General features: G+C 45.0%; 1 protein-coding gene across 1 annotated transcript in view; it reads left to right on the top strand.

Moving 5' to 3' along the window:
- Positions 1 to 13,860, top strand: part of ANXA9 (annexin A9) — a 60,612-nt gene extending 46,752 nt beyond the window's left edge. Inside the window, exons 9-13 of the mRNA XM_077464243.1 lie at positions 2,526 to 2,616; positions 2,746 to 2,841; positions 5,211 to 5,269; positions 8,102 to 8,224; positions 10,708 to 13,860. Of these exons, the coding sequence (XP_077320369.1) occupies positions 2,526 to 2,616; positions 2,746 to 2,841; positions 5,211 to 5,269; positions 8,102 to 8,224; positions 10,708 to 10,770 (432 nt within the window). The 3' untranslated portion in view covers positions 10,771 to 13,860. The remainder of the gene's footprint in view (positions 1 to 2,525; positions 2,617 to 2,745; positions 2,842 to 5,210; positions 5,270 to 8,101; positions 8,225 to 10,707) is intronic.

The raw sequence follows: 13,860 nt of genomic DNA on the forward strand, positions 1-13,860 counted from the left end.
TAGCTTCCGATACCCCTTAACTGCCTGTCATGAAAATCGCATGAAGAGACGGTCCTCCAGGTCTTCTGATTTACGATCGTCGCGGGTACGCATGATCGTACGAACGCCCATATGTACGTACACAGGGGCACGTGCGCGGTCGCGTGCGTGCGTCCGTGTTGGCGCCAAACGGCCTAGTTAAACTAGCCTCTTGCTAATAGTCTTTGCTGTCTGCTCTACAGCGTTATACCTGTGAGACCTGATCCGTAGCATTTGTTCCTGTTTGACCCGGCCTGCCTGTGACCCATCTGCTATCTGCCTGCACCCGACCCCGGCTTGTTGTGACGATTCTCCTGCCTGCTCCCTTGTACTTCGCTTCCAGTCTGATATCTGACCCGGCTTGCTTTGACCATCCGTCTGCTTAAGGTGAACCTGCTTACATTGAACTGTGTCATCTGCTGCAAGTAACCTGCTTGTATTAAACTGTTCACCTGCTGCAAGTACCTGCTTATATTGAACTGTGTCATCTGCTACAAGTAACCTGCTTGTATTGAACTGTTCACCTGCTGCAAGTGCCTGCTCATATTGAACTGTGTCATCTGCTACAAGTAACCTGCTTGTATTAAACTGTTCACCTACTGCAAGTGCCTGCTTATATTGAACTGTGTCATCTGCTACAAGTAACCTGCTTGTATTGAACTGTTCACCTGCTGCAAGTGCCTGCTCATATTGAACTGTTCACCTGCTGCAAGTAGCCTGCTTATATTGAACTGTTCATCTGCTGCAAGTACCTGTGTATATTGCACTGTTCATCTACTACAAGTTGCCTACTTCCCTGCACTGCTTCTCATCTGCTGCAAGTTACCCGTTCCATTGAACTATGTTATCTGCTATTAATTACCTGCTGATCCATTCGCTGTGATTACCTGCTCCACTGAACTTCACTTACCCATCCTACTCATCTGTTGATCCTGCCAGGCACCTGTACCCCTCCTTACTCCTGTGTTCCCTGTTACATTGCCAGGAAACCGGTAGTGGGAGTCGTAAGGGAGGCCTCTTTCCGCAATCCGGGCTCGCTACTAGAAGGTACGTGACACTGCCTGCCAGTGCCAGACCCAAAAATCCTTTGTCAAATCCGCCATGCCCCGCAGTTTGAAGAAAAAGGCCAAGCCAGCCAGTTTCTGCTCTATGGTAGATACTGATCCACCTCGCTCCATGTTCCTAGAAACAAAATAAAGAACCAGCAGCCTCACCTCTGGACTGTCCTGCTCCATCCCAGCTTGCCAAACCATTTCCCAACCATTCCTGCTATACCTTGGCTTGGCTGCCCACGTGGACTCACTCACCGACCGTCTGATCCATCCAGAGGCGACTCCAAGGCAATTTCCCTTCCGGGACAAGGAACCCCTTCCAGCTCTCTGAACCTGTCCCACTGAAACCGAGATAAGGAGTCAGAAAAACTATTGTCGACCCCTGGAAGGTGGACGGTATATAGAAAAATATTTAACTGCAAGCAACATAGCACCATGTGGCGCAGAAGCCGTATTACTGGTGACGACGCTGAGATAGGTTGATGACTTGCACCACTTCCATGTTGTCACAGTTCAGCCGTATCTTCACGTTCTGACAAAACTCACCCCATATCTCTGTGGCCAGCACCACTGGAAAAAGTTCAAGGAGCACCAGGTTACGAAGAAAACCCGCATCCACCCAGAAGTATGGCCAAGGTTCTGCGCTCCAGTGACCCTGATAGAAGGCCCCATACCCAGTAGACCCAGCCGCGTCTGTAAACAGCTCCGTGTTAAAGTTACTCACCAGGCTGGACATCCAGAACAACTGGCCATAACTCGTTATTTACACATAACATCATTATAAATTTCTCCTTCTTTTCTACACTTCATATACTGGGCAATTTCCCTCCTGCCCACCCCGGCCAATTTTCAGCTGTCAGCGCTGTTGCTGTTTAAATGACAATTGCACGGTCATGCTACACTGTACCCAAACAAAATGTTTACAATTTTCTTCCCACAAATAGAGCTTTCTTTTGGTGGTATTTGATCACCCTTGCAGTTTTTTTTGCATTTTTATTATTATTATTTTTTTTGGGAAGAGCCTAAGTAGATAGGAGAAGGAGAGAGGAGACAGCGGGGATAAGAAAAAAGGAAAGTGGAAAAGTATACCAGGAACACCTCAACGGGAACCCCAGGGTCTCGGTGCTCATAGGAATGTATAACTGGCCATTGATATAGAAGGGTGAGCAAATTCTCCTGCTTTTTATGAATGTGTGCCTAAGTAGTGATGCAAAAAATAGGTTCCTCAGGTTGGGACTTTAAACGGGCCACAAACAGTTTTGTAGAAAAAGTATATAAATGTATTGCACATTGATACCACTCAGTTCAGTCAAGTAGTTGCAGCAAAGGGTTTCTTATATAAGTAGTGAGGCAGATACATGACAGCTCTGGAACATGCTTCTTCAAAAACTAGTCATCATTGACAGTTTCTGTATATCTTTCCTGACATTTCTGGATTTTATCCCCTTTTTTAAGATGCTGAGTGAGGTGGGACCTAAGAATAACCCTAATGATGCCCAGTGGATTACAGTCTTTGCAGAACGACCCAAAGGACACCTCAGACGAGGTACACACCAAAATATAAACACGTGCTGTATGAGGCTTCTGTGCCCATGTAGAGTTAAAAAAAAAAAATTCAATATGGTGGTGTCTGTTTTACCTTCCCTTACTAACTACTGCACCTATTTGGACCTAGTGTTTGACCACTACAAGAAATCCACCTCTGTGGACATAGAAGATGCTATAAAGAAGCAATTTAAGGGGGATTTCCAGAAATCACTCTTGACTCTAGGTAAGTGCCTGTATACAGTATATATAGAGAAAATGAAAAAAAAAAATAGTGCAACATATATACTGAATCTATACTCATAGGCTTTTCAGCAGCTGAGGTTGTCTGACTGCACCTGTAACTGTCCACTGATCAGTATGTAGATGCATCCTCCAGAGCAGCCTTTCTCAACCTTGGAGGATATATCTAAATCTCACATGATATTAGCAACACCAAGGATCTTTACATTGGAGGTCAGTGTGAAGAATGTCCCTTACATTGGTTGTCAGTGGGAAGAATGTTCCTTATATTGGTGATCTGTGAGAATAATGCTCCTTACATTGCTGATCAGTGGGAAGAATGCTTCTTTCGATGGTGGTCAGTGGGAAAAATGCTCCTTACATTGGTGATCAATGGGAAGAATGTCCCTTACATTGGTGATCAATGGGAAGAATGCACCTTACACTGGTGATCAGTGGGAAGAATGCCCCTTACATTGGTAATCAGTGGGAAGAATGCCCCCTACATTGGGGATCAATGGGAAGAATGTCCCTTACATTGGTGATCAATGGGAAGAATGTTCCTTATATTGGTGATCTGTGAGAATAATGCTCCTTACATTGCTGATCAGTGGGAAGAATGCTTCTTTCGATGGTGGACAGTGGGAAAAATGCTCCTTACATTGGTGGTCAGTGGGAAGAATGTCCCTTAATTGGTGGTCAGTGGGAAGAAAACCCTTTATATTGGTAGTTTTTGGGAGGAATGCTCCTTACATTGGTCGACAGTGGGAAGAATGCTTCTTACATTGGTGGTCAGTAGGAAGAATGTTCCTTACATTGGTAATCAGTGGGAAGAATGTTCCTTACATTGATGATCAGTGGGAAGAATGCTCCTTACATTAGTGATCAATGGGAAAAAGGTCACCCTTACATACAACTAACATAGTCATTGGTGTCAGTGGTTAATTACATGAGAAATCAATAGAGAAGTTCTACTGGTCCCTTGCTGCTGGCTTTGCCGGGTGTTTTTGGTGCCAGAAATCTGCAGGCACAACAAAGTAAAAGAACAAGCTATTAGCGCTCACTGCTCAAGAAGAATTAACAACCTCAGGAGGAACCCTAGGGCTCCATTGAACCATGTTCAAGGAAGGCTGCTTCAGAGAGATGGAGAGATTTCTCACTAAGGCCTTGTATACACGGGCCACATATAAGTCTTTATTATATAGGAGTCACCAGTGGTTCTTTTTTTGGGGGCGGCAAACAACCACCCCCCCCCCAGTCAGCTGTCGGCACACCCCCCCATGCTGTAAGTTGGTCAGGTCACCCATCCCCCAGGTAATTGGTCAGTCATCCAACCCCACACTTACACCATCTAGTTCACGGACAGGCATCGCTCCTACGGGAGGTGGCTTTCATCAGGTCTCCTCTTCCTCTGTATCATGGCGGCTTCCGCCGTGTGTCTCCTCCCTCTTCCTCCTCCTAGGTGTCCAATCAGATAGCCTGTCTTTCCAGCCAATCGGGTGAATGGTCTCAGGACCCACTTCCTGTTTGGCTAGGAGGAGGATCAATGCGACAATAGTGAATATTCATTCACTATTGTCACATAACTGGGTGGGCTCAGGGCGCCCCAAGCCCACCCTTTTTGAAGCCTAATAGAGTCTCTGGCTCTAATCACATGCTTAAAAAAAACACACCCCCTCCCCCCATTGGAACCCCTGTATGTACGGCACCCTGCATGTTGATTAGATGGCCAGAAGCATGGATAGGGGGGGGGGCGACGCCTGTGCGCCGCTAATGGACTGGCCACCACTGGGCAGGGCTGGACTGGGACAGAAATTTGGCCCTGGACTTCATCCGGACCGGCCCACTTACATTTTGAATGTCCCATCAGCACTCCCTTCCATCAGAGTGTCCCATCACCAGCCCCCTTACATCAGAGTGTCCCATCAGCACCCCCTTACATCAGAATGTCACATCAGCACCCCTTACATCAGAGTGTCCCATTACCAGCCCCCTTACATCAGAGTGTCCCATCAGCACCCCTTACATCAGAGTGTCCCATTACCAGCCCCCTTACATCAGAGTGTCCCATTACCAGCCCCCTTACATCAGAGTGTCCCATGAGCAGCCCCCTTACATCAGAGTGGCCCACTGAGCCATCGGCCCACCGGGAAACTCCCAGTAGTCCCAATGGCCAGTACATGCTTGCCACTGGGAGTCACCCTTAACTGCTGGGCACTGGATGTATTTATTCTGTTTAATAATGCATTGACCAAAGTTGTAGATGAAGTTACTGTATTTCTTTTGTATTTAAAAAAACTTGATAAACTTTTATTGTCTACTGAAATACTAATCCTTTCATATGTCTATTTTCTATTTCTTTTCATCTCACAGTGGCTGTAATTAAGGATACTCCCCTTTACTTTGCAGAGAAATTGTACAGCAGTTTGAAGGTGATTACTATCTTTTTCCCACTATGAAAACTTTTATGTATAAAAGTGAATATAAGGACATAAACATATAATGCTGACTTATATAAAGGAAGCTGCACCCAAAGGAGAAATTATTTGTAGATATACTGTAGGTAGAGCCTAGTGGAATAAGTAACCCATTCTATTCATGTCTGTTGAGCGTTGGCTTGGTTCCCATCCATCCTGGGTTCCCAGATGTTTGTTTGGATGTTTCCCCTAAAAAAACAGGAACATTTCTTGATGGTCATGGCAGATCTGGTAACTCAAGCATGATGAGATCTTACCACTGGAGATACATATGAGAAATGTTTAGGTGATTAAATGCTTCAATATCTACCAATAAGCTGAAATACAAATTTTTGGTAGACTGGTCCTTCGAAGCTTCTCTCTCAATTGTATTCAGGGGGTCTGCAAACTTTCTAAACAAAGGGCCAGTTTTAGAATTTAGAGAGGCCAGACTGTGACCAGTGGGAGTAGAAAATGCCCAGGCGCCAGTGAGACTAAACAATGCCCCATCGTTGGTTTTAGTTGGAGGAATAGTGCCCCGTTGTTGGTATTTCTGGGAATAATAGTGCTCCATTGTTAATATCAGTTGAAGGAATAGTAGCCCATCATTGCTGTCTGTGGGAGGAATAGTGCCCCACCACTGGTGTCAGTGGGAGGAATGATACCCTATCATTGGTGTCAGTGGATAGAATAGTGACCAAAGGCAAGCAAAGGGCCACATCCAGCCACTGGGCTGCAGTTTGGAGACTGCTACTAATATCAATATGTTCTTACTTTGTAGAGTGTAGACAATCTTTATTACGGCATCTGTGACACAGTCTGGAGAACAGTTTTGCTTTCTTATGCCTGTATGCTTGACGGCAGCCTGTGGAAAACTGACTAAACCAAATGTTTTCATCTCTACTTGGAGAAAGTCCATGTATTATACTTAGTTGTAAATTAGCCTCTAGAAAGCCGAAACGTGGAAACTGCCATTGCTGTCTAAAATTGCTAGAAGCCCGGCTGTCATGGTGACCCCCTGGATTTCTTACTTTAAAAGTGAACTCCAACACTGTGGAGAAAATATGATCACCACCCCCTCAGCTGAAGCCCCTCCAGGTTTTTAAAGAAAAAACCCCATAAAATTTTTTCCTGCAGTCTTCTAGCAGGTCGGATGACTTCACTGGTACTTGCGAGGGTGAGCGTTCTTCCCGAATTAAGCAGCACTCATATAATGACATGTGAGTGCCACTAAGTCCTGGAGTACTGATTCCAGAACCCTTAGGGGGATGTGTCAGCGACGGGCTGGGCTTACAGGAAATGGGCACAATAATGCGATTGACATTCTGTCCAAAGAGGACAACCGGTATTGGACCAAGTAGAAAGCTGGGGACAGTGCTGGAGCATAGAGAGGGTAAGAGCTTAGGCACTTTTTTAAATGTATAGGAAAGAAGGGGGCATAAAATTATAAATAAATGGACATCAAATTGTTGTGGTGCATTTCTGGGTGAGGGTTTATGTGCGTTTTGCCAGGGGTAATGTGCGTTGCATTAAGGAAGTCTATTAATTTCAATAGGCTGCCTAACGCACCACAATACTCCAAAAAAGGTGCCTGCGTTATATTTTGTAATGAACACTGTGGTGTGCTGCATGGATGAATGGCAACACAGCGCACCAATGAGCAATGTGGTAAGATGCACATTACTGCAACAAAACAATGTGAACCTAGCCTAGTCACTGACCAGGAGCATGCATGCACTTAAAGAGCTCTTTTCTCTAACCTTCCTCACCTGCGTACTTGTTCTGGTTCAGCAACTCACAAACCATTAAAGCCTAACAATGGTCAAAAAAAACGTTTTCCCATGCAGTCAGGGGCGGACTAATAACTCATGGGGCCCCCGTGCAATAGGAGATTATGGGGTCCCCGGACAATAGGAGATTATGGGGCCCCCAGACAATCAGAGATTATGGGACTACACAGTATACACACACACAGTATACAATCACACGGTATACACATACATGTACACACAGTATACACAGACATGTTTCTATTGGCTGAGAAGGCACTGGAGAGGTGGGGCAGCTATAATCTCAGAATTTTTAGACCAAAAGGATGTCGGTAAGGGATATTTCAGAGACAGATGTAAAAAAAAAAACACAGATTTTTACATACTGTCCCTGGTTTTACTGAGTCTGGCAACCCTGATGGGGCCCCCTAGTGGCCCAGGGCCCTCGGGCAGTGGCCGAGTGGCTGAATGGTCAGTCTGCCCCTGCATGCAGTTGTGCTGTGCCAACTGCTTGTTTTTGTCTAGGAAATAGGAGAAACCTTATGCTCACCTGATCCTTTCTTCCACTAGCAAATGGTGAACTGTTCCTGATGTCCTCACGTCTAGAGCAGGTTTATGGGTCTGAGCACATCAGGAACAGTCCATGGCATAAATTAGGCCACTAGGCCGTAGGAGGGGAGTGGGGGGCAGAAGCCACAGGGAGGGACCATTGTTGTGTGGGGAGGATCGGAGGATCGAAGGATTAGGTAAGTATATCTCCGTTCTCCAGTCCTCTAGGCAAAAATGAGCAGTTGACCCATGCAGTGCAGGCACAGCCCCACTCCATCGGAAAACTATTTTTTTGCCCAGGGTTGGTGTTTAAAGCCAGAGTCAGCCAGGCAACTAAACATGTATTAGAAGGATGTATCAGTCCAGTATTTCTTCAAACAAGGTCTACTTCAAATTCGATCAGCATTTTAAAGGGTAGTATACAGAATGTTCAGTATTCTTCAAATACAGTATGCTAGTGATTTATAAAGCATCTTGTGTCCTCTGCCAGGGTATGGGGACAGATGAAAAGGCTCTTACCCGCATACTTATTTCTCGGAGTGAAGAGGATTTGCTGAGCATCCGAGTGGCATATAGGAAGAAATATGGAAAATCGCTCTACTCATCTATTCAGGTACTTTATATTTTGCAACACTAGAACTTCCACCATGGCACATGCTGGATCTTTTCCTGTTCAATTCACCTGATCAGCATGTGGATGGGGCCTCCTCGACATGCAGGTGGTGTACCTTTCTCGCATGTACATGCTCATTAATATCTAGAACCAGGCGGGGCCACGTTCATGGTCCACCCTAAAATCGGGTGAAACATGTAACATGCTCCCAAAGGTGAACTTATCCTTTAAGTGTACCAATTAAGAGGGACACTAAGCCCATGACCTCTCCATCAGTCCAGCGTACCTCTGCCACCTCACTCCCAGTGACAGAATGGGGTCCGGTCGAGCACTAGAGCGGACGACATGAATGCTCAACATTAACACCTTCAGCTCACCAGTACCATGTGGCTACGTGCAAGGGGTCTCCGTACCGCAGGTATGGTCCCAGTTAACCCAGGGGACCAACCGCTAGGGAGGGAGCAAGAATACCGGCCCCCTTGATACCAGAGGAGTTGTCAACTTTGCCAAGTAACATGATTCATGACTGGCTGCTATACACTTCCAACAAGTTCTTGGTTATCCAGGGCAACTGCTCTCCACTCCAACTCTCCTGCTGAGCTAACTTTTCCTAGTGGCCTTGCTTCATACCCCATGTGTGCTTTAAAGACTGCATTCTTCTGATAAGTCGTGTACCACCTTGCACCCCTTTAGAGTAACTTCAGACCAGGCTCAATAACAGTTGAAGAACTATAAACTGTTCAGGAACATTACAGCATTTAAGTGCATCTCAGGCCATTACCTATTATGTGGCTGCCCAAGCATACCTAAAAAAGGTTTAAGTCAAAAACTGTTAATGTCCATAACTGGTGAATCCCTTGGGATGACAGATGAAGATTACATCCTTCCAGGTGCTCTCAACAGAGGACTCCTGTAGCCCGGCCTTTCCGCTGTATATATATCAACTAGGAAGGAAGGCACGACCCAAAAAGCTTGGGAAAACATCAGGAAAGAACTTCTATCTAGCCTGGGAAGCCCTGCGCACACTTGTTGTAGCGGAACATTCCCCTTGTAGGCAATAGCTTACAAGCTCCAGACAGCTTCTTATTGCCCAATACTTACAGCATCTTCTCCCCCATGCTCCAGTAGTCTAAGATCCTGACATCTACAAGACCAACGCAAGGTCCATGAAGGTTATTGGACGCAATGACAATGAGAGACAGTCCACTGCCAAAGCATGGGCAGGTGCTGTCTACCAGAGGAGTGGAAGATTGAGCAAATAAAAGCGTGTTTACTTTCCCCTAGACCTAAACAGTCATTCCTCACAGTGTGGGCATAGCCTGCTCTTGAAAGGTAGCAGCAGAGCTTACTGCTATGGGCAATGCCGACAATTTTCCTTTGCATAGTGCTTCATTTAGGAAGAAATGTCATGAAAAAAAACAATGGAACCTCCTTTTTCTGATCTCCTTCTGATCAGGGAGTAATAGATGAACAAGGGAGCTACACCCAGTGCCTCGCCACCCATGAGGCCAATTTAGGTGGCTGCCTCAGGTGGCTTTTATGGAGGCTCAGTGGTGGCTGCACTAAAGTTGATTGTCTGCCTGTACTAGATATTTGTTCAGCCCTTGTTGTGTTCAGCCCCTAGGCCGCATGGCATCTTTTATTGTTATGGTGCAGGTAGGCCTCTGCACCATAACAATCAATGATGAGGTACTGCCTGGTCACCTGCATCCTAGCAACCAATGATGCAGTGCACTGCCAGCATCCTAGCAAACAACGATGCTGTGCACTGCCAGTGTCCTAGCAACCAATTATGCTGTGTGCTGCCAGCATCCTAGCAACCAGATTGCTTTGCACTGCCAGTGTCCTAGCAACCAATGATGCTGTGCACTACCAGTGTCCTAGCAACCAATGATGCTGTGTGCTTCCAGTATCCTAGAAACCAATGATGTCATGCACTGCCAGTGTCCTAGCAACTGATAATGCTGTGCGTGGCCAGCATCCTAGCAACCAAACCAACCAGCCGCTTGTCCCAGTTTGACAGGTTCGCAGGTGCAAGGGGCAGCCCTAACTACAGACACTGCACCTCTGGGGCTGCTCACCTGCACACCTGTTAAATTGAGATGAGTGGTAGCATCCTTATCCCCATGCACATACAATGGCCTCCTGCATGCAGCACTTGGTAACTCGAGACACATAGCCCATTCATAAACTACAGGCCTTAGCGCCCATGTAAATGAGGCTTAAAAATTAATAAACTGACCCTAAATATTACTGTTTTCCTTTACAAAAGGCATTTTTAAAAAGGTATGTGTATTGTCCCAACCCAAGTACCGTTTAGAAAATTAAATTGTTTTCTTCCGGCTGTATTAATAAATTGTTTTCAGGCAGAATTTTTTCCCAAAAAAAGGCCCAATGGATTAGTGTCACTCAGGAGAAGATTTTTTTCTGTGAATTTATCGTTAAAGTGTCTTTTTTTTTAAATTTATTTATTTATCTTTCAGAGTGATACCAAGGGAGACTACAGATCAGCATTGCTGCTGTTGTGCAGGGCTGAAGATATCTGAAGATACAGTTTACACAGAGATCTATCTATTCGGTTGGAGGCTGTTCATACACAATTCAATTTTCTTTTGAACACTCATAGAAAATTTGTTTGTCAGAACATTTCTTCTTGCCAATAAGTCAATTCAATTTGAAAGCCCTGAAATCTTCACCCAGACCTGCTATCTGAATGGAATTCCAAAGTTATACAATATGTACGATGAGACTTCCAAACTAAAAAACATATTCTCAGATTTTCGTTGAGGAAACATTTTCCATCCTTATCCTTTTGCATCTTGCTTTAATTTTGGAGTGAATGGACTTTCCTGAACGAAAACCACGTTCACTGTTAGAAATTCATTGTTTTAAAAAAAAAAAAAAAAAATCCATCCTGCTCCTTTGAATCTTATTGTCACTATGGTTGAAAAAGTATGTTGATTTGACCCCAATAATCAGTACAAAACTGAAAAATACTACTCGTGTATGGCCAGCTTGAGAATCCATCAGCATTAGGAACTGACCTGAGATGTTCATCAATGGAGACGAGCTTGAAGACATGAGTCCAAACCCACCTGAGCTATCCCTCTGGAAGGCCTTCAAAACCAACGTCGTAGGCGGTGGAGGAATTTCCTGCCTCACAGCCGCAAGTACGCAAGGGGCGGGGAATGCCTCTGATGCTTATGATTGGTTGTTGGGTTTGACAGCTTCCTGGTGGGAAGTTCATCCCATTTGTCAAAAATACTTTTAAATCTGAGACTGCTGATATTGACCTGAGCAGCAGAGATGGTGTTATTCTGGTACACATCAAACAATGGTGTACGCTACTTCACAGAGTGATGCTCACTGCTATTTTTACATTAGAATTATATTTCATAAGACTTATTCTTGTAGTTTTTTTCAGAAATGGTGTCGTAGCTATACTTAGCCCTGGGGACCAGGGTGACATAATGGGGTGGAGTTACTAAAGGCATATAGACTTTGCATGCGCAGTTGCTCCAAAGATTAGTAAATGAGGTAAAGCTTCACTTTTCTTTCACTTTGTCCTGGAAATGTTAAGCTTCTCCTTATAAGCAAATCATTTTTTGTGCTTAAAAGCACAAATACAGCTCTCTTGTATAATGCCAGGAAAGCGCGCTTGTATATCTCCAAGTAACACAGGAAAGCGCGCTTGTATATCTCCAAGTAACACAGACACAGATGCTGGTATCACGTTGAGCTTAGCAGAATCCTGCCATAGAATGCTCTACTGCTTTTATTTATACTGTAAACATGAATAAACAAAGAAAGGTGGTGGCTTCAGAATCGGCCAATCAGACACTTGTATTCTTTCAAAAGAAACAATCACACTTGTATATATTCAAATAGAATTCCAGCAGTGACGTGTGCAGATGGTGGTGTGCAGAGCCATGCGGCAAGCATCCTGTGAAACAAAAGTGTCTCACAATTTGAACTACATGGCTCTGAACACAATCATGTGCACACTCCCACTGCTACCAATGACGTACTCTATCATGGCTCAGTGAACCATCATATTTGCATGGTTATGCTATGGTTCCCATGTATGCAGATCTGCCTGCTTGGAGTGTTAATGGAGTCGCCATGAGGTGGCCAGTCCCTTGGCGAGGCATGAACGATCATCCCTAAAAGAGCAAAGAGATCTGCCGTGTCCAAGGGAAGGTTTCCGCAGCCAATGGTCTTCCACCAACGAGCGTATTACAGCAAAACTGACACTGTGGGACATCTGACAACATACATTAATAAACATTTCCACAACAATACCCAATCACATGCAAGGAAAAAAAATTATGAAAAATAGCATTTTGCTTGTACATGATTAGATGATGGAAGTCAGCAGAGCTTTACCCCATTTAATAAGCTCTGGAGCAACTGCACTTGCAAAGTGCACAGTCTATTTGCCTTCAGTAAATGCACCCCAATATGTTATCATACTTATTTTATTTACCACGTGCACAAATACCTTATGCATTATAACCAAAGCCTCCGATAGATAATAAAACTTTCATGTTGATGCCCCCATTGGTGTTGTGAGGGGAAAATTGTGAAGTTTTGTTAAGAGTAAGATCAGGCACTAATTCGAATACTATGCACTGATGTACCTATTTCTGTGAAGGGCATATTGTAATTATATATAAGAAGTTAAACTGAGACGAACATATTTTTCCATTTTGATACCCTTTATTTTTTGTATGTACCACACTTTTTTTTCAATAAAAAGAACTCATGTTAAAAAAAAAAAGAGTAAGATCTGGCACTGTTTACCCACAACCATGTACAGTCCCAATTGCCCAATTGATCAAGGTTCCAGAAAAATACCCCTTTATCAAGGGGTAACTACAGATCATGGAGCCCCATGGCACTGGTGACCACTGCTGACCACCCTACTGTCATTGATCTTAATAGAAATGATATCTAAATTAAGGGCAATTAGCAGGAGAGCTGTCAGAAAAGTTAGCATAATACTAGGGGCAGTGGCGGCTGGTGCTCCATATTTGGGGGGTGGCAATCAAACCCCCTCATCCGCCACACTCGCCAGCCCTGCTCGCAAGCATCTAGGTCAGGAGTGGCTTCCCCGGCTTCTCCTCCTGACCAATCCGGTCGCTTATCCTCCTGGCCAATGCGATCGCTTCTCCTCCTGGCCAATTCGGTCTCAGGACCCACTTCCTGTCCTGTTTGGCCAGGAGGAGAGCCAGGAAGACAAGGGCAAATGTTGATTCGCTATTGTCACAAGTAGGTGGGCTCAGGGCGCAGTGCTCTGCGCCCCGAGCCCAACCTTTTCGAAGCCTCCGGCTGTAATCATGTGCTTCAAAATAAAGAAAAACCGGTAGAACTCTATGCATCTGACACCTGCATAGAGATTAGAGGGCAGCGCAGAGATTAGGGGGGGCACCCCTAATGGACGGGCCGCTGCTGACTAGGGATTTGGGGTGTGCTTGGGTTTGGCTACGGCTTTGGCTGAACCCAGAGAAGGCAGCTGTCAGGGCTGGCCCAATTTCTCGACCCATAGCTGCAAACACAAGTGCCATAAGTGGCAGGGATACTTCTAATATGGCCACATGGTCATATTAGATCAATGTCTTGGGATTAGGGGTTAA

Source organism: Lithobates pipiens, unplaced genomic scaffold, assembly GCF_037356315.1.
Source record: "Lithobates pipiens isolate NorthernLeopardFrog02 unplaced genomic scaffold, aLitPip1_a1.2 Scaffold_30, whole genome shotgun sequence".
Classification (NCBI taxonomy): domain Eukaryota; kingdom Metazoa; phylum Chordata; class Amphibia; order Anura; family Ranidae; genus Lithobates; species Lithobates pipiens.